The 21252-nt window shown below is 42.0% G+C and overlaps 1 protein-coding gene across 1 annotated transcript in view; it reads left to right on the top strand.

Annotated features, from left to right (window-relative positions):
• The window catches only part of LOC112224856 (low-density lipoprotein receptor-related protein 1B), a 365574-nt gene that overhangs the window by 175548 nt on the left and 168774 nt on the right, over positions 1-21252 (top strand). The window contains 2 exon segments of the mRNA XM_042306367.1: positions 2107-2201; positions 4739-4888. Coding sequence (XP_042162301.1) covers positions 2107-2201; positions 4739-4888 — 245 coding nt within the window.

Genomic DNA, 21252 nt, shown 5'->3' with positions numbered 1-21252 from the left:
GAAGGGCTAACCCCATGTTTAAGAATGGCCCTTTCCCTTCATTCAGATTAAAACCTCTCACTTTCAGTTATATGACAAACATTTTTAAAACAAGCAACAGATAACTGGTTGCAATTTCAGTTTGAGCCACAAATAAATTAATTTTAAAAAGTTAAAGTTAAAAGTGAAACAAACATTAGAAGATATATTATGGTTAAACTCAAATATACCAATTGGAATAGATTTTTTAAAACTGTATAATCTTTGTAAATGATATCATAAATAGGACTGGTGGAGTTATGTCACACATGGAGTTAACAAACATAAAAAACATAAAACAAACACGGAAACTTCTCTTCAAAATTACAACTAACTGATTGCAGCATTACTGCAAAAATGGAGGAGGCAAGTGGAAAGGTGAGAAGGTAAGGACCTTGTCTATTGGCCCCTGCATTAAAGACCAAAATTGGCTAAAGAAAATGGTGATAAATAAACTATACCACTTTAATTTAAGGACAAACAAATTGACAACTGCACCATACAGGTAGCAAAATAATTAGGAGGAGATTTCCGATGTACCGATTCCATGGCACAAGGTTTATGAACTGATACACAAAACGCTGGATTCAAAACGTACAGTTTTTATATTTTAAATGATTACACAAAATGTTTGCAACCAACAGAATGTTTTATATATATATATATACAGTGCTTTCGAAAAGTATTCAGACCCCTTTTATTTTTTTAAATGGATTAAGTATAATGTTTCCCTCATCAATCTACACACAATACCATAATGAAATGTCTGCAAATGTTTTAAAAAAAACACACAAAAAAACAACCTTATTTACATAAATTCAATTGATTGGACATGATTTGGAAGGCACACACCTGTAAGGTTCCACAGCTGACAGTGCATGTCAGAGCAAAAACCTGGCAATAATGTTGAAGGAATTGTCCGTAGTGCTCTGAGACAGGATTGTGTCGAGGCACGGATCTGTGACAGGGTACCACAAATGTTTGCAGCATTGAAGGTCCCCAAGAACACAGTGGCCTCCACATTCTTAAATGGAAGAAGTTTTGAATCTCCAAGACTCTTCCTAGAGCTGGCCGCCCGGCCAAACTGAGCAATCGGGGGAGAAGGGCCATGGTCAGGGATGTGACCAAGAACCTGGTGGCTCCAGAGTTCCTCTGTGGAGATGGGAGAACCTTCCAGAAGGACAACTATCTCTGCAGCACTCCACCAATCAGGCCTTTATGGTAGAGTGGTCAGATGGAAGCCACTCCTCAGTAAAAGGCACATGACAGTCCGCTTGGAGATTGCCAAAAGGCACCTAAAGGACTCTCAGACAATGAGAAACAAGATTCTCCGGTCTGATGAAACCAATATTGAATTATTTGGCCTGAAAACCAAGTGGAGGAAACCTGCCACCATCCCTACAGAGAAGCATTGTGGTGGCAACATTGTGCTGTGGGGATGTTTTCAGCGGCAGGGACTGGACTACTGGTCAGGATCGAGGAAAAGATGAATGGAGCAAAGTACAGAGAGATCCTTGATGAAAACCTGCTCCAGAGCTTTCAGGACCTCAGACTGGGGCGAAGGTTCACCTTCCAACAGGACAACGGCCCTAATCACATAAGACAATGCAGGAGTGGCTTCGGGACAAGTCTATGACTGTCCTGGAGTGGCCCAGCCAGAGCTCAATCAAACATCTCTGGAGAGACCTGAAAATAGCTGTGCAGCAACGCTCCCCATCCAACCTGACAGACCTTGGGAGGATCTGCAGAGAAGAATGAGAAAAACTCCACAAATACAGGTGTGACAAGTTTGTAGTGTCATACCCAAGAAGACTGAAAGCTGTAATCACTGCCAAAAGTGCTTATACAAAGTACTGAGTAAAGGGTCTGAATGCTTCTGTACATGTGATTTTATATATATATAAATTTTCAAAAATGTAAACTGTTTTTGCATTGTCATTATGGGGTATTGTGTGTAGATTGATGACAAAAAAAACTACCATTTAATACTTTTTAGAATAAGGCTTTAACGTAACAAAGTGTGGAAAATGTAACATGTAATGTGCAATGTGTGTGTAACTGTAGGCTTCTGATGTTCTTTGACTTTAGGAAAATCTACTGGACAGATGGCAACACGATAAACATAGCCAACATGGATGGGAGCAACAGCAAGGTCCTTCACCAGAACCAACGGGAACCAGTCGGTCAGTTGAACATTATAGCTCTGTTTGTTCAGACTGTGGAACACTACTGCTTGTTCCAACACAATGTTTCCAACATTATTTATCATGGGACAGATTCCAATGTCATACACAGGAGCAGTACAACAACCTGGCAGTGCCTGCTTTGGCCAATGTAGGGTGTACATTTGAGGACTTCCCTAGTCCTGATAACGAAAGGCCTAAAATGAACATGATACATATTTCTACCTGCATATCCCCTGATCATAAGCACTGGTTTCTTCTATTCTTATAAAGCAAAATTACAAATGGTTGGGATTTAAATAATTTGCTACTAACTGAAAACATAATCTGCTGCCATACACAGTTGTTCAACCTGAAGCTTGTATACTCAGATGATACAAGCTTCAGTGAACAATGGTGCATCTGCAGGTTCATGCATCAAGCAGCTGTTCTGTTCTCACTGCATATGTAGACCTGAAAGATCAAGTCTTCACTTTCTCAGTTAAACACAGTATCATTGTATTTGATGGGTCTCAATCGGGTTGACTTGATGGGCCCTGTCAGAAATATAAATTGATGGTTCACAATATACATCACATTACATCATGTATGATGATGGGCCGGACCTGCGAACGGGAGTAAATTATTGATGTGTTGTGACTGTGAATCTGCCTTCCATAAATCCACACACACACACACAGACAAAGCTGTTCATAGACACAAAATAGCCTCCAGTTGCCACCATCAATTGTGCCGTTCTGTCAAATCCCATCATGTCCGCTGGAGATTGGTCAAATTGTTTATAATGTCAAGTGGAGGTCACAGAGATATCCCAGCCAGGCCACGACGAATCATTCCCACACACACACACACACACACACACACACACACACACACGCAAAGACACACAAACACACTCTCGCAAACACTTAGGCATGCACACACTCACAAACACAGCCACAAGTACACACCCACATTAACACTGCATCCTATAGATACAAATAAAGGCCCATATGGAGTCACATCCCAGGTCGCAAAAAGTATTCCAACAATCTCACACTCATCCTCACAGTATCATCTCCGTGCCCAAGAAAGGGAAAGTAACTGGACTGAATGACTATTGACACGTAGCATTCGCTTCCATCATCATGAAGTGCAGTCAATGATCACATCACCTCCTCACTTCCTCCCTCCCCGAAAAACACTCAGCCCTCTCCAATTTGCCTACCACCCAAAAGATCCACAGACGATGCAATCACCACTGTTCTGCACGCTGCCCTCACCCACCTGGACAAGAGGAATGCATATGTGAGGATGCTATTCATCGACTACAGCTTGGCCTTCAATACCATGGTGCCCTCTAAGCTCACCACAATGCTCAAGGCCCTGGGACTGAACTCACCCCTATGGAGGAGTTCCCGACAGGCCGCCCCCAAGTGGTGATGGCAGGCAACATTACCTCCTCCAAACCCTCCTCCATAAGGGTTTGTCCTCAGTCCCCTCCTGTACTCCCTGTATACCCACGACTGTGTGGCCTCACAACACCATCATCAAGTTCACTGATGATATGACAGTAGTAGGCCTGATTACGAACAACCACGAGACGGCCTACATGGAGGAGGTTGGCACTCTGACGGTGTGGTGACAGGTGAACAACATATCCCTCAATGTTAGCAAAACAAAGGGGCTGATTGTGGATTTTAGGAAGAACCAGACTGGGTACGCCCACATCCTCATCAACGGAGCCGCAGTGGAGACGGTTAAAAACACATCTGAAATGGTCAAACCACACGGACACAGTGGGGAAGAAGGCACGACAGTGACTCTTCAACTTCAGGAGGCTGAAGAAATTTGTCATGTCTCATTGGGCCCTCATGTGTTCTACAGGAGTACCATTGAGAGCATACTGTCGGGCTGCATCACAGCTTGATACGGCAACTTCAATGCTGCGGACCACAAGGCGCTACAGAGGGTGGTACACTCAGCCGAACACACCATTGGGTGCACACTGCCTGCCCTCCAGGACACCGAGAACATCAGGTGTTGCAGGAAGGCCAAGAAGATCATCAGGAACCTCAGCCACCCGAGCCACGGTCTGTTCTCCCCGCTTCCGTCACTCAGACACGGGCAGTACAGGAGCATCATGGTTAGCACTGACAGACTGGGCAATATATTCTACAGCCAAACCATCAGGCTGCTGAATAGCAGCCTACGGACAACTACCCTGCCCACACCTCAATTAGCATTATACTGTATGTATGTATCCTTGTCACAGTTGTAAACATGTACCGTACATATATACATTATGTTTTATTGTTTTATTATTATTGTTTCATTCTGTACTGTTGGAGCTTAAGTATTTGACTGCACACTGCAAGTAGGCTACATCTGCGACCCTGTGTCATTAAATAAAAAATAATCTAATCAAAGAAACACACATATTATACATCTGACTTGAAAAATAAAATTCACTATATTTCACCACTCACCAGATTTTCATTTTATAGTGACACAAAGGTTTAATACCTATTATTAACCCTGTCATTCTTCTCTTCCAGGTCTCTCCATAGACTATACAGCCAACAAGCTGTACTGGATCAGCTCTGGTAATGGCACTATCAACAGGTGCAATGTGGACGGCAGTGGTCTGGAGGTGCTGGAGAGCATGAAGAGGGAGCTAACCAAAGCCTCAGCATTGGCCGTTATGGGTGAGTAGTGGCTAGTTCCAAACATAGTGTACCCGCATCCAATGAATGGTGGTCCTTTGTAGCTCAGTTGGTAGAGCATGGCACTTGTAATGGCAGGGTTGTGGGATGGATTCCTGGGACTAACCCTTTATAAATGTATCACTCCATTACTGTAAGGAGTTTTGGATAAAAGCATCTGCTAAATTGCATATATTAATGAATTGTAGGTTCTGGGTACACATAATATAAACTCAGGAAATAAAGAATATATACCTGCACATTGATGAAGGCTCCCGCTGTTGTATTGTGCAATGTTTCGACCTGAAGGTCTTCATCAGGCTTGAATAGTGGAAAATGTCAGTCAATGCATCAGATCCAGGTCATGGATTAAGGGAGAACGTGGGGAGGATTAGGGCCTAGGTGTGGTGTATGTTGCTAGTTAAGTGGCTCCTGGATAAAGCCATTTAACCAATACTATGTTTTGACTGACAGTTCTGCTTCACTCTGTGTGAAATTGTCTGGGAATTAGATAATTAAAACACTGGTTGGAGCTGCAGCTTGACTGATGATAGATTGTTTTGGAATTAGAATGGATTTGGATGGCCATTGTGTAGTGTTATTGCTTGGTATCAGTGCTGGATGCAATATGTTGGAAGATCCATCACTTAGATTTGTGTGTGTGTTTGTTTCATAAGGAAATGTGCTGAAACATTATATTTCTCCAACATGATCCTTCTTTTCAATAAGATGTCATTTTTTTCTCAAGACCATTTGTTTTGTTGTGCCATTGCACTTTACATAATACAAAGACTCATGAATGAATGAACTGATTCCCAAACTTGATGACACTTTCACCTTCATGCAAAAGGCTATGTGTAATCACAGTCTACATTAAGTTGAAAAGTTTGAAAGGAGTTTGGAATCTGTGAATGCATCTTTTTCAAAAAACATTTATACATTGTGGGAATATAAATTAAAATGTTCATTCTCTATTCTTTTTCCTCCACTGGCAACTAGTCAGCAGCACGGTAGTACTTAAATTGAAGAGGAAAGTAAAGTTTGGCCTCAGAGGATGACAAAACATATGCCAAACATCCAAGTAGGGGAATGTTAATGGGATTGATTTAAGACCAGATGGAAAGGGAAAGTAAGACCACAGTGTCTCATAAGACATTTAATTCAGCACAAAGCATCTGGCTTCTTAATTGCATTACATTCGATACACCATTTTGGATTCAGGATGCTTTTTTTTTTTAACTACACTTCCTAACAGCTACAATCTGGACAATTGGGAGGAAGCTTCTTGCTGTATGAAGGTACATTTATGTTTGCCAGGAGTGGTAATGAGAAGCAGTCACAGAATGTAGATTTTTAACTTGGTGTTGACGGTCAGAAACGTTGTCAGAGGAAAATTCACTGTCCTTTGATACACTGTACGAGGCATTCCTCGTTCCTCCGTGAACAAATGTGTGCCTCTCTCTCGCTAGGAGTTTAAAAATACCTAATTAGGCTGTCAGAAAGTGAAGAAATGAGTATAGAAGTTTGATTCGTTACTTTAGTGTCTGCTTAGAGTCTGGATGTATGGAAGTTGGAACAAATATGACAATACTTCATATATTAACACTTTTTAAGTTGGCAACCATTTCAGAGTTTTACTTTACGGAGGAAGTACTGTAAAGTAAAATGTTCTTGCTGTTAAAATGGAGACCGAGTTGGATACTTCATTATCGCATTCCACAAAATGTGAACCAAAATGCAAGGTGACAAAGATTAATGCCCTGATCAAAGCAGTAGAAACTTCCAGTAGAACAGTGGAATGTTGTGTTCACAACAAGCCATCTATCACACAGTTTGGTTGTAATGCTTTTCATTGCTTTGACTGGGATATTCCTATTCTGCCAAAGAAAGAGAACAATTGTAAAATGGTTTTATATTATGACTGTTTATGTTTAACTGTTTATGGCCTTGCAACTTTATAGCAATTTGGATTTAATTTCAAATCACATGAGGTTTTTTATTCATCCGAAAATGAAAACCAACAAACTGAACAGACACAAACAGTCAACACCACATAATGTCATATACAGATCTCCAGGCCATGATAAATCTGAAAGAAAAACAGAACATTTAGTAGATTATAGGCATTGGTTTAAGTGTAGTGTTAATAAAAATGTCCCTACCATCATATCTAAGCAAATATGAAACCAATATCGATGGAAGTTCATAAATCAGCTTGCCTGGAGGTACACAACACACTCCCCACCTCTCATTGAATCAAATCAAATGTTATTTGTCACATGCACCGAATACAACAGGTGTAGAGTAGACCTTAGAGTGAAATGCTTACTTACAAGCCCTTAAACAACAATGCAGTTGTAAGAAAAAAATGAAAAAAAGTAAGAGATATGAGTAACAAATCATTAAAGAGCAGCAGTGAATAACAATAGCATAGCTATATACAGGGGGTACCAGTACAGAGTCAATGTGCAAGGGCACCGGTGTCAAGGTAATTGAGGTAATATTTACATGTAGGTAGAGTTATTAGTGTGACTATGCATAGATAACAGAGAGTAGCAGTGGCGTAAAAGAGGGAGTGGAGGGGTGGGCAATGCAAAAAGTCTGGGTAGCCATTTAATTAGATGTTCAGGAATCTTATGGCTTGAGGGTAGAAGCTGTTTAGAAGCCTCTTGGACCTAGACTTGGTGCTCCGGTACCGCTTGCCGTGCAGTAGCAGAGAGAACAGTCTATGACTAAGGTGGCTGGAGTCTTTGACAATTTTTAGGGCCTTCCTCTGACACCACCTGGTATAGAGGTCCTGGATGGCAGGCAGCTTGGCCCTGGTGATGTACTGGGCCGTATGCACTACCATCTGTAGCACCTTGCAGTCGGAGGCCGAGTAGTTGCCATACCAGGCAATGATGCAACCCTTCAGGATGCTCTCGATGGTGCAGCTGTAGAACCTTTTGAGGATCTGAGGACGCATGCCAAATCTTTTCAGTCTCCTGAGGAGGAATAGGTTTGTCGTGCCCTCTTCACGACTGTCTTGGTGTGCATGGGCCACAATAGTTTGTTGGTGATGTGGACGCCAAGGAACTTGATGCTCTCAACCTGCTCCACTACAACCCTGTCAATGAGAGTGGGGGCGAGCTTGGTCCTCCTTTTCCTGTAGTCCACAATCTTCTCCTTTGTCTTGATCATGTTGAGGGAGAGGTTGTTGTCTTTGCACCACACGGTCAGGTCTCTGACCTCCTCCATATAGGCTATCTCATCATTGTCAGTGATCAGGCCTACCACTGTTGTGTCATCGGCAAACTTAATGATGGTGTTGGAGTTGTGCCTGGCCTTGCAGTCATGAGTGAACAGGGAGTACAGGAGGGGGACTGAGCACGCACCCCTGTGTGTTGTTACCTACCCTTACCACCTGGGGGCGGCCCATCAGGAAGTCCAAAATCCAGTTGCAGAGGGATGTGTTCAGTCCCAGGGTCCTTAACTTAGTGATGAGCTTTGAGGGCACTATGGTGTTGAACGCTGAGCTGTAGTCCATGAATAGCATTCTCACATAGGTGTTCCTTATTGTACAGGTGTGAAAGGGCAGTGTGGAGTGCAATAGAGATTGCATCATCTCTGGATCTGTTGGTGCGGTATGCAAATAGGAGTGGGTCTAGGGTTTCTGGGATAGTGGTGTTGATGTGAGCCATGACCTGCATTTCAATGCATTTCATGGCTACAGACGTGAGTGCTACAGGTCGGTAGTCATTTAGGCAGGTTACCTTAGTGTTCTTGGGCACAGGGACTATGGTGGTCTGCTTGAAACATGTTGGTATTACAGACTCAGACAGGGAGAGGTTGAAAATGTCAGTGAAGACTCTTGACAGTTGGTAGGCGCATGCTCAGAGTACACGTTCTGGTAATCTGTTTGGCCCTGCAGCCTTGTGAATGTTGGCTGTGGAGAGCGTGATCACACAGTCGCCCGGAACAGCTTGAGCTCTCATGCATGTTTCAGTGTTACTTGCCTCGTAGTGAGCATAGAAGATATTTCGCTCACCTGGTAGGTTTGTGTCACTGGGCAGCTCTCAGCTGTGCTTCCCTTTATAGACTGTAATAGTTTGCTAGCCCTGCCACATCCGACAAGCATCAGAGCCGGTGTATTTGATCTTAGTTCTGTAATGAAGATTTGCCTTTTTGATGGTTCGTTGGAGGGCATAGTGGGATTTCTTATATGCTTCCGGGTTAGAGTCACACTCCTTGAAAGCTGCAGCTTTATTCTTTAGCTCAGAGCGAATGATTTCTGTAATCCATGGCTTCTGGTTGGGGTATGTATGTAAAGTCACTGTGGGGATGACGTTATCGATGCACTTCTTAATGAAGCCGGTGACTGATGTGGTGTACTCCTCAATGCCATCGGAAATACCCAGAATGTATTCCATTCTGTGCTAGCAAAACAGTCCTGTAGTTTAGCATCTCCTTCATTCATTCAATTTTTGCATGTAAGCAGGAATCAGGAGGGTAGAATTATGGTCAGATTTGCCAAATGGAGGGCAAGGGAGAGCTTTGTACTCGTCTCTGTGTGTGGAGTAAAGGTGGTCTAGAGTTTTTTCCCTCTGGTTGCACTTCTTAGGGATAGTGTCTTATATCGGCTGAAATATTAAATTATTGTTAATCTAACTTCACTGTCCGATTTACAGTAGTTATTACAGCGAAAACATGCCATGCGATTGTTTGAGGTCGGCGCCCCACATCAAAATATTTTTCCAGCGGCACAGGTTTCATACATTCACAAATAACCATTAAATACTTACTTTCTGAAAATCTTCCTCTGATTTGTCGTCCAAAGGGTCCCAGCTATAACAAGTAGTGTCGTTTTGTTAGATAAAATCCTTCATTATATCCCAAAAAGTCAATTTAGTTGGCGCCATCGAGTTGAGTAATCCACTCATTCAACACGCAGAGAAAGAAATCCAAAAATCTTCCCCTAAACTTTGTTTCAACAACTCAAAATACATTTCTATTAACTCCTCAGATACCCTAAAATGTAATCAAACTATACTATTTCTTACTCAAAGAAGTTTTAGTAGGTGTGTAATTTCGTCATGGCGCGTGCAAACAAGAATTTCCAAGACTGTGTCCATCTGCAAAAACATATATTTCTTATTCATTTTTGAAGGTACATGCCTGAAACCTTGAACATAGCGTTTTGAAACCGTGTGAAAGCCATGGGAATTGCATCAAGGGAGCTCATTTTCAATATGACCTTACTCTTGCATTTCTAAGAGGACAGTCTCTCCAAAACAAAACAAGTCAGGTTGGTTTTTCTTTGGATTTTCTATTGTGTTATATTCACCTGCATTATTTAACATTTCTACAAACTTCAAAGTGTTTCCTTTCCAATGGTACCAATTATATGCATATCCTAGCTTCAGGGCCTGAGCTATAGGCAGTTTAGTTTGGGCACGTCATTCAGACAGGAAGTGTAGAAAAAAAGGGGCCTAGCCCTAAGTTAACTTGCTGATAGAAATGAGGTAAAACTGATTTAAGTTTTCCTGCATTAACCTCTCTGAACCACCCATTCCGGATCCGGGATAATTGTCATCAGCAATGCTGAATAGCACAGCGCCACAGTCAAGTAATATTACTAGAAAATATTCACATTCATGAAATCACAAGTGCAATATTGCAAAACACTGCTTAGCCTTTTGTTAATCCACCTGTCGTCTCAGATTTTGACATTATACTTTACAGCGAAAGCAATACAAGCGTTTGTAAGTTTATCGATCGCTCGAAAAAACAATAAGTACACTTAGCATCAGGTAACTTGGACACGAAAATCAGAAAAGCAATCAAATTCATCGTTTACCTTTGATCTTCGGATGTTTTCACTCACGAGTATCCCAGTTAGACAACAAATGTTCCTTTTGTTCAACAAATATATTTTTTATATCCAAATACCTCCGTTAGTTTGGTGCGTTATGCCCAGGAATCCACCGGAAAGAGAGGTCACAACAACGCAGACAAAAATTCCAAATTATATCCATAATGTCCACAGAAACATGTCAAACCTATTTTTATAATCAATCCTGTCACGTTCTGACCTTTATTTCCTTTGTTTTGTATTTATTTAGTATGGTCAGGGCGTGAGTTGGGTGGGCAGTCTGTTTGTTTTTCTAGGTTTTGGGTATTTCTATGTTTCAGCCTAGTATGGTTCTCAATCAGAGGCAGGTGTCATTTAGTTGTCTCTGATTGAGAATCATACTTAGGTAGCCTGGGTTTCACTGTGTGTTTGTGGGTGATTGTTCCTGTCTCTGTGCTTGCACCAGATAGGACTGTTTAGGTGTTCGCACATTTATTGTTTTGTTAGTTATTTCATGTCTAGTTCCTTTATTAAAGAACATGAATAACCACCACGCTGCATTTTGGTCCGCTTCTCCTTCACCACAGGAAAACCCTTACAAATCCTCAGGGTGTTTTTCAAATATCTATTCGATAATATATCAACTGGGACAGTTGGCTTTTCACTAGGACCGGGAGTAACAATGGCTGCCTTTCTCTTTTGCACACAACTCACTCTGAGAGCCCCCACGTATCCACTTACACAATGTGGTCGTTCACGCTCATTCTTCAAAATAAAAGCCTGAAACTATATCTAAAGGCTGTTGACACCTTAGGGAAGACATAGAAAAAGGAATCTGGTCAATATCCCTTTAAATGGGCAATAGCGATGCATAAGAACTTGTATTTTCCTCACTAACTTTAAACATCAGCAATCTGAGCAGCTAACTGATCGCTGCAGCTGTACATAGCCCATCTGTAAATAGCCCACCTGTTTTCTTCCGTTGAAGGAGAGTCGGACCAAAATGCAGCGTGGTTCATTCGATACATGTTTAATAAGGCAAACCACGATCAATACAAAACAACAAACGGAACCGTGAAAACCTATACAGCCTATTTGGTGACACAGAGACAGGAACAATCACCCACGAAACACTCAAAGAATATGGCTGCCTAAATATGGTTCCCAATCAGAGACAACGAGAATCACCTGCCTCTGATTGAGAACCGCCTCAGGCAACCATAGACTTTGCTAGAACACCCCACTAAGCCACAATCCCAAAACCTACGAAAAAACCCAATACACAAACACACCACAAAATAAACCCATGTCACACCCTGGCTTGACCAAATGAATAAAGAAAACACAAAATACTAAGATCAGGGCGTGACACCACCCAATCTACGTACCTCATCCCCATATTGTTTTAATGCACTTTTCTGCTCTTGCACACCAGTATTTCTACTTGGATATCATATCTGCTCATCTATCCCCCCAGTGTTAATTTGCTAAATTGTAATTATTTTGCTACTATGGCCTATTTATTGCATTACCTCCTCACGCCATTTGCACACACTGTATATAGGCTTTCTTTTTTTCTATTGTGTTATTGCCTGTATGCTTGTTTATTCCATGTGTAACTCTGTGTTGTTGTTTGTGTCACACTGCTTTGCTTCATCTTGGCCAGGTCGCAGTTGTAAAAGTGGAACTGGTTCTCAACTAGCTTACCTGGTTAAATAAAGGTGAAATAAAAATGTAAAAGATCGTATTTTTTGGAGAAATGTCCTCTGGTCTGATGAAACAAGAAATAGAACTGTTTGGCCATAATGACCATCGTTATGTTTGGAGGAAAAAGAGGGAGGCTTGCAAGCCGAAGAAACTCATCCCAACCGTGAAGGTCGGGGGTGGCAGCATCATGTTGTGGGGGTGCTTTGCTGCAGGAGGGACTGGTGCACTTCAGAAAATACATGGCATCATTAGGTAGGACAATTATGTGGATATATTGAAGCAACATCTCAAGACATCAGTCAGGAAGTTACAACTTGGTCACAAATGGGTCTTCCAAGTGGACAATGACCCCATGCATGTCTCCAAAGTTGTGGCAAAATGGCTTAAGGACAACAAAGTCAAGGTATTGGAGTGGCCTTCACAAAGCCCTGACCTCAACCCTATAAAACATTTGTGGGCAGAACATAAAAATGTGTGTGAGCAAGGAGGCCTACAAACATTCCTCCTGACCAGCTCTGTTAGGAGGAATAGGCCAAAATTCACCCAATTTATTGTGGGAAGCTTGTGGAAGGCTACCTGAAACGTTTGACCCAAGTTAAACAATTTAAAGGCAATGCTACCAAATACTTCTGACCCACTGGGAATGTGATGAAAGAAATAAAAGCTGAAATAAATCATTCTCTCTACTATTGTTCTGACATTTCACATTCTTAAAATAAAGTGGTGATCCTAACTGACCTAAGACAGGGAATTTTTACTCTGATTAATTGTCAGGAATTGTGAAACTGAGTTTAAATGTATTTGGCTAAGGTGTATGTAAACTTCCGACTTCAACTGTAGATAGTGTGGTCTGCAGTTTGTCATGACATACTCTTCTCAGGTGAGCAAAACCTCAAGACATCCTTCGATATCATGCCCCAGCTTTTGTTTACAAATATGCATAGGCCCCAACCCCATGTCTTACCAGAGGCTGCTGTTCTATCCTGCTGATAGATTGTATAACCCGCCAACTGTATTTTATTAATGTTGTTCAGCTACGACTCGGTGAAACATAAGACATTACAGTTTTTAATGTCCCGTTTATTTTCCAACGATTGAACGTTAGCTAACTTTGAGGATGGTAAAGGCAAATTAGACACTTGTTTCCTGGTCCTCACAAGGTACCCCGATCTCTTTCCGTGAAATCTCAGTTTCTTTCTCCAGCGAATGACGGGAATGAGGGCCTGTATGGGTGTTTGGAGTATATCCTTCCCATCTGACTCATTAAAGATCAATTCTTCATCCAATTTGAGGTGAGTAATCACTGTTCTGATGTCCAGAACTTCTTTTCGGTCATAAGAGACAGTAGCAGCAACATTATGCACAAAATATGTTACAAAACAAACTTATTTAGTACAAACTGTCTAATTCATACTCTTCAGAGGGATAATGAACTTTACAGTGTCCTGCTATTAAAATGCTGTATATGTATATATATAATTTGGCCATATGTATTTTTAGATATAGGCCTATTGTAAATTATTATTACTGTTGCATCACCATCTTTATTGCAAAAGGGACAAACATAACTTTAAGCTACATATTATTTTGACACAGGTCAGGAACTGTCCAGTGAACAGCACAGCAATAAATAAAACAGGTCAATGTTTGAAACACTTAATTCAATATTACACAGGTGAGCTAACAGGCAAAGAAAGCAGGAATGCAGACAGTCATAACTGAGCTACTGTGTCCAACACACCACCACCTGTTATGTTTGGCATCTACTGACCAAAAACGTATGTTATTAGATATTTTTTTCAATGACATGTTTTGCTAAAATAATGTTTAAGGAAATACAGCAATACTTTACTTTGTACCAATATTTTTGGCTGCTTGAGAAGATTTGAATCTTCAGCAACCTGCCTACACATAGTTTGAAGTACAATACCAACATTGCGCTCCCTCCCAAGTGGCACAGTGGTCTAAAGCACAGTGGTCTAAAGCACAGCTTTTCAGTGCTAGAGGTGTCACTACAGACCCTGGTTTGATTCCAGGCTGTATCACAACTAGCCGTGATTGGGAGTCCCCATAGGGCGGCGCACAATTGACCCAGCGTCGGCCGGGTTAGAGTTTGGCCGGGGTAGGCCATCATTGTAAATAAGAATTTGTCCTTAACTGACTTGCCTGGTTAAAATTTTTTTAAATAGTTACTGTAGTAGGTCAAAGCTGTGTGCTGGAAAACCTTGGTATAGCATGGGTGGAGTAGGCATTGTGGTGCTCATGTGAATTTCCTTTCCATTTTGGCATCAGATCCATGCCTATTCTCACTTAAAACATAGCCTTTTGTTTTTTATATGAGTTAAGGTTCATATTCACGTCAAGGATCCACATTTACAGAATGCAGAATAATCTGTTGAGAGCTATAATAATAAATTAACACTCTGGTATCTATCAGGTTCAGCAATATCATTATTTTCTTTTTCATATGTCCCTGGCTATATATGCCATCTGTCCCAAAGGGAAATTGCATATTAGATAGCGTTAGCTTTATTTTCTTGCTAGTATTAGGGGCTCTTCTCCGTTGTGAGTTAGCGAATCAATGTTATTGAATGCTGATTAAACACCAGTTCCTTCCTGTAGCTGAGGCCTTTGGTCTGCTTTGAGTCAATCAATGAAAGGCTGTGCTTGGTGTGGTTAGGCTCAACCATCAGCCTGTTTCAATGAAGAGAGATTGATACCTAACAGGGGGCTGGATCTATCGCCCCATTTTGTGTGTGTGTGTGTGTGTGTGTGTGTGTGTGTGTGTGTGTGCGTGCGTGCGTGCGTGTGTGTGCATGCGTGCGTGCGTCTGTGTGTGTGACTGACTATCGATGAGAGGTTTACCCAAGGTTGCCCTGCCTGACAGGTTATCAATAGTTTAGTTTTGCGACTGTGGTGTGGAATGGAAGCTAACTGTTACTTCATTCCTGCTGTTGTGTCGTGTCATAGTGCTAAACAGCATGTTGAGACTCAGATTGACAGATTTGATTTTTTTTATATATGTTTTTATTTTTTGGGGGAGGAGTGAAAGATCAGCTTTAATATTGCAGATAGATTGTGGCTTCCATCAATGTAATTGTCTGCATCATTTCCAAACCCCCTATATATTTTTGAGTAGATATATAAAAAATATTTTCCTTTATTATTTTCCCATAACCCTACCTCCCCTCCTATAATTGGAGTAAACTAATAGACAACAACACTTAGCTTTCTACTTCCAGCTTATACGTACTATATACATTTTACAGACACAGTATATTTTACCCTAGTTATCTTTTGTTTGTTTTTAGTCCCATCCTAAAGCTCCACTCAACCCCTCCCATCTATCTCTGAACACTATCCAGTTTTCTATTTGCCATATATTTTTCAACTGTGTTGTGATGTTTCACAAAAGTTCTGTACCTTACCATTCTGATTGTTTCTACAGATTGTAAATGAAAGATAAACATTTTTGCTAAGAGTATTATTTTACAATATTATTGATCGATTGACTGTTACGTTTTAAATAACCCAGCAGTGCTATTTGCAGAGTTAGCTCCAGGTAAATGTAGCAATTTTGACAGGCTTAAGTGCCAGAATGAACAGCAAGCTGATGATTTGAAGGTGATTTGAAGAGCTCAGTCACAACAAATGGCAAATAATTCCCTAAAAATGTCACCAATTGCATGTTTTTCTGCTGAATCACTGATGTGTCCGGATGATTCCAGAGGACATTTTTGAATAGAGGTAATGAAAGCAATGTGTGTAACACCAGATTTAAGCACTACTGTTATTGGATCTGTTAGATGGAGAGTTGAGGGCCTGTGTTTAGATTGTGTGTGTGTTAGGTGATGTGAGGTGAGGCTAGGTGTTTAGGCCGTGTGGGTGATCAGTCTCCACTTGCCATCAAACCCAGCGGTTGAGGTGGAAATATAATTTGATAAGCAATAACCAAGAAATCACTGCTATCTACACATAGTTTGAAGTACAATACCAACATTGGGCTCCCTCCCAAGTGGCACAGCTTTTCAGTGGTAGAGGTGTCACTACAGACCCTGGTTTGATTCCAGGCTGTATCACAACTAGCCGTGATTGGGAGTCCCCATAGGGCGGCGCACAATTGACCCAGCGTCGGCCGGGGCAGCAGGGTAGCCTAGTGGTTAGAGCGTTGGACTAGTAACCGAAAGGTTACAAGTTTGAATCCCCGAGCTGACAAGGTACAAATCTGTCGTTCTGCCCCTGAACAGGCAGTTAACCCACTGTTCCTAGGCCATCATTGAAAATAAGAATTTGTTCTTAACTGACTTGCCTAGTAAAATAAAGGTAAAATAAAAAAAATTAAAAAATCTACTTGCCCCAATGGCATTAACTTTAACGCAGAAAGCCCAGCTAAACGTGTCTAGGTGATCAGCAGGGTCAAATGTTTGGGAAGCGGCATGTAAGCTGTCAGTCGCACTCAAAGCAATTTGGCTGTTCCAGACATTTTTTTAAAAACTTTCCTTTGAATTTTGACTTTCAGCCCAAGGCTATTATACTGAATTGTAGTGGGTTCCTTCCTTCTCTTCTTTACAACAACTGAGGCATAAGCTACATATTGAAATTTAAATATGTAACATCTTATTACTTTCTAGTCTGTTGTCTAGTCTGATACAATGGCGCCGGAGGGAATGGCTGCCATTTACAGGCTCCTAAACCAACTGTGCTATTTTGTTTGATTATTCCCATTGTTTGAAACACATTTTGTACATAAAGTTGCTGCTACCCTCTCTTATGACTGAAAAGAGCTTCTGGACATCAGAACAGTGATTATTCACCTCGAACTGGACGAAGATGTATTCTTTAATGAGTCCGACGTGAAGGATACACTGCTTTCCGGAGACCAGGCCCCAATCCCCGTCATTCAAATCCCCGTCATTTAAAACTGTTTCACTGAGCCACGATGACACTGATAATATAGAGCTCTCTGGGTTTTCCGTGCATTGGCAGGACAGAGCAGCTACGTCTGGTAAGACGAGGGGCTGGGTGTGTCTATATTTGTCAATAACTGCTGGTGCGCAATGTGTAATATTAAATAATTCTCGAAGTATTGCTCACCTGAGGTAAAGGACCTCATGATAAGCTGTAGACCACACTATCTACCGAGAGAGTTCTCATCTATATTATTCGTAGCCGTCTATTTAAAACCACAAACCGATGCTGGCACTGAGACCGCACTCAACAACAATGGTCCAAACACACCAAGACAGTCGTGAAGAGGGCACCACAAAGCCTATTCCCCCTCAGGAAACTAAAAAGATTTGGCATGGGTCCTCAGATCCTCAAAAGGTTCTACAGCTGCAACATCGAGAGCATCCTGACTGGTTGCATCAATGCCTGGTACGGCAATTGCTCGGCCTCTGACCGCAAGGCTCTATAGAGGGTAGTGCATACGGCCCAGTACATCACTGGGGCTAAGCTCCCTGCCACCCAGGACCTCTACACCAGGCGATGTCAGAGGAAGGCCCTAAAAATTGTCAAAGACCCCAGCCACCCCAGTCATAGACTGTTCTCTCTACTACCACATGGCAAGCAGTACAGGCCAATCACGGCTAAAAAGGCTTCTCAACAGTTTTTACCTCCTAGCCATAAGACTCCTGAACAGGTAATCAAATGGCTACCCGGACAATTTGCATTTTGTGCCCCCCCAACCCCTCTTTTTACGCTACTGCTACTCTCTTGTTCATCATATATGCATAGTCACTTTACCTATACATTCATGTACATACTACCTCAATTGGGCCGACCAACCAGGGCTCCCGCACATTGGCTAACCGGGCTATCTGTATTGTGTCCTGCCACCCACCACCCACCACCCGCCAACCCCTCTTTTATGCTACTGCTACTCTTTGTTCATCATATATGCATAGGCACTTTAACCATATCAACATGTACATACTACCTCAATCAGCCTGACTAACCAGTGTCTGTATGTAGCCTCGCTACTTTTATAGCCTCGCTAACGTATGTAGCCTGTCTTTTTAATGTTGTTTTATTTCTTTACTTACCTATTGCTCACCTAACGCCTTTTTTTGCACTATTGGTTAGAGCCTGCAGGTAAGCATTTCACTGTAAGGTCTACTACACCTGTTGTATTCGGAGCACGTGACAAATAAACAAATAAACAAGGCCATAAGTGAACAAATAAATTATCATCCAGAAGGGGAAATCCTATTGGCCAGGGACTTTAATGCAGGCAAACTTAAATCAATTTCAACTCATTTCTACCAGCATGTCACATGTTCAAGTAGAGGAAAAAAAACTCTAGACCACATTTACTCCACACACAGAGACGCATACAAAGCTCTCCCTCCCCCTCCATTTGGCAAATCTGACCACAATTCTACCCTCCTGATTCCTGCTTACAAGCAGAAGTGGTCAAATTTGTATTTTTTACCTTTATTTAACTAGGCAGATCAGTTAAGAACAAATTCTTATTTTCTATGAACAGTGGGTTAACTGTCTTGTTCAGCGGTAGGACGAAAGACTTTTACCTTGCAAGCTCAGGGATTCGATCTTGCAAGCTTTCGGTTACTTGTCCGACGCTCTAACCACTAGGCTACCTGCCGCCCCCAATGATGCGGATGCTACGTTACAGGACTGTTTTGCTAGCATAGACTGGAATATGTTCCGTGATTCATCCAATGGCATTGAGGAGTATACCACCTCGGTCACTGGCCTCATCAAATAGTGCATCGGTGACGTCGTCCCCTCAGTGACCGTACGTACATATCCCAACCAGAAGCCATGGATTACAGGCAACATCTGCACCAAGCTGAAGGCTAGAGGTGCTGCTTTCAAGGAGCGGGACACTAATCTGGACGCTTATAAGGAATCCTGCTATGCCCTCAGATTAACCATCAAACAGGCAATGTGTCAATACAGGACTAAGATGCTCATCGGATGTTTTATTTTATTTTACGTTTATTTAACCAGGCAAGTCAGTTAAGAAAATTCTTATTTTCAATGACGGCCTAGGAACAGTGGGTTAACTGCCTATTCAGGGGCAGAACGACAGATTTGTACCTTGTCAGCTCGGGGGTTTGAACTTGCAACCTTGTAACCAACGCTCTAACCACTAGGCTACCCTGCCGCCCCAAGGCTTGCAAAGTATTAAGGACTACAAAGGGAAGCCCAGCCGCAAGCTGCCTAGTGACTCGAGCCTACCAGACAAGCTAAATTACTTGTATGCTCGCTTTGAGGCAAGGAACACTGAAGCATGCATGAGAGCACCAGCTGTTCTGGATGACTGTGTGATCACGCTCCCCTTGGCAGATGTGAGCAAGACCTTAAACAGGTCAACATTCATAAGGCCGTGGTGCCAGATGGATTACCAGGGTGTGTACTCAGAGAATTTGTGGACCAACTGGCAAGTGTCTTCACTGACATTTTCCACCTCTCCCTCACCGAGTCTGAAATACTTACATGTGTCTCGCAGACCACCAAAAGTCTATGTGCCCAAGAATGTGAAGGTAACCTACCTAAATGACTAAAGCACCATAGCACTTTGGTAGCAATGAAGTGCTTTGAAAGGCTAGTCATGGCTCACATCAACACCATCATTCTGTAAACCCAAGACCCACTCCAATTCGCATTTCACCCCCACAGATCCACAGATGACGCAGATCTCACAGATCTCAATTGCACTCCCCACTACCCTTTCCCAACTGAACAAAAAGAAAACCTATGTGAGAATGCTGTTCATTGACTACAGCTCAGCGTCCAACAGCATAGTGCCCTCAAAGCTCATCACTAACCTAAGGACCCTGGGACAAAACACCTCCCTCTGCAACTGGATCGTAGACTTCCTGACGGGCCGACCCCAGGTGGTAAGGGTAGGCAACAACAAATTTGCCTCAGATCAGCTTGGTAAATAGCTGACCAGACCCTCTTGCCCCGAAAGGGGGGGGTTGACACCTTAACACTCGGTTGTAAATTAGGCAGGAGGGGAGTCTCTTCCTTTGCTCCTCAGTATTGGGAAAGAAATCACTTTGTTACAGAAGGTTTTGCCGCCAAAAATCTCTAACATCCAACAATGAACACTGGGACAATATATTTCAACATCCAAATGTGGGGAATGATGAGAGATGGAACAAGGGAAATTAATGTCTATTTTGTGACGTCATTGAAAATGTTATAAAAATGTTATAATGAGAACATTGTAACTTGAAGAGCTTTCACACGGTGTATATCAGGTTTGTGTCCTTTATGTTGTGTAGGAAATATCAAGGATGAAGATAATATTTTTGTGAAGATATGATTGTGATTATAGTTCTATAACGAGATCCTAGTAATGATGATACTTTGTCTCGTAACTAGCCATGCCCTAGGGAGCTCAGAGAGCATGTCAGCATGACGAAAACGCCCCTTTTTACCCAAGGGTGAGATAAGAATTAACATACCATACTAGAAGGACCACCAGCTGCAGCTAGGTCTACATTGGCTACGACCCTGAAAATTGACACGAGTTGAAGAAGACAAAGTAGACTAACAATCAAGGTTACAGTTGAGTAACTGTTCTAAGTGCTGTATCTAAGAAAGTTAATTTAAGTAGAATCATCAGGTTATTCTCTTCAAACCATCGTCGACTACACTGCTCTCATCACAACCTTAATAATAGATAATTGGGGATAATCGACATGGCTGATTAGCTGTCCTCAGAAGACGACTCTTCCAGAACGAGTGAAAGTAAACACAGACAACCAAGGAAAATGACATTGTGACCTCTTGTGGACATAGACTTACACTTACCAATCCTTAGGAGAAGGTCGGATCCTTTTCACAAAGCGGTAGC

Source organism: Oncorhynchus tshawytscha, linkage group LG26 (assembly GCF_018296145.1).
Source record: "Oncorhynchus tshawytscha isolate Ot180627B linkage group LG26, Otsh_v2.0, whole genome shotgun sequence".
In the NCBI taxonomy this organism is placed as follows: Eukaryota; Metazoa; Chordata; class Actinopteri; order Salmoniformes; family Salmonidae; genus Oncorhynchus; species Oncorhynchus tshawytscha.
The sequence above is the reverse complement of the archived record's forward strand: the minus strand, read 5'-3'. Positions and strand labels throughout refer to the sequence as shown.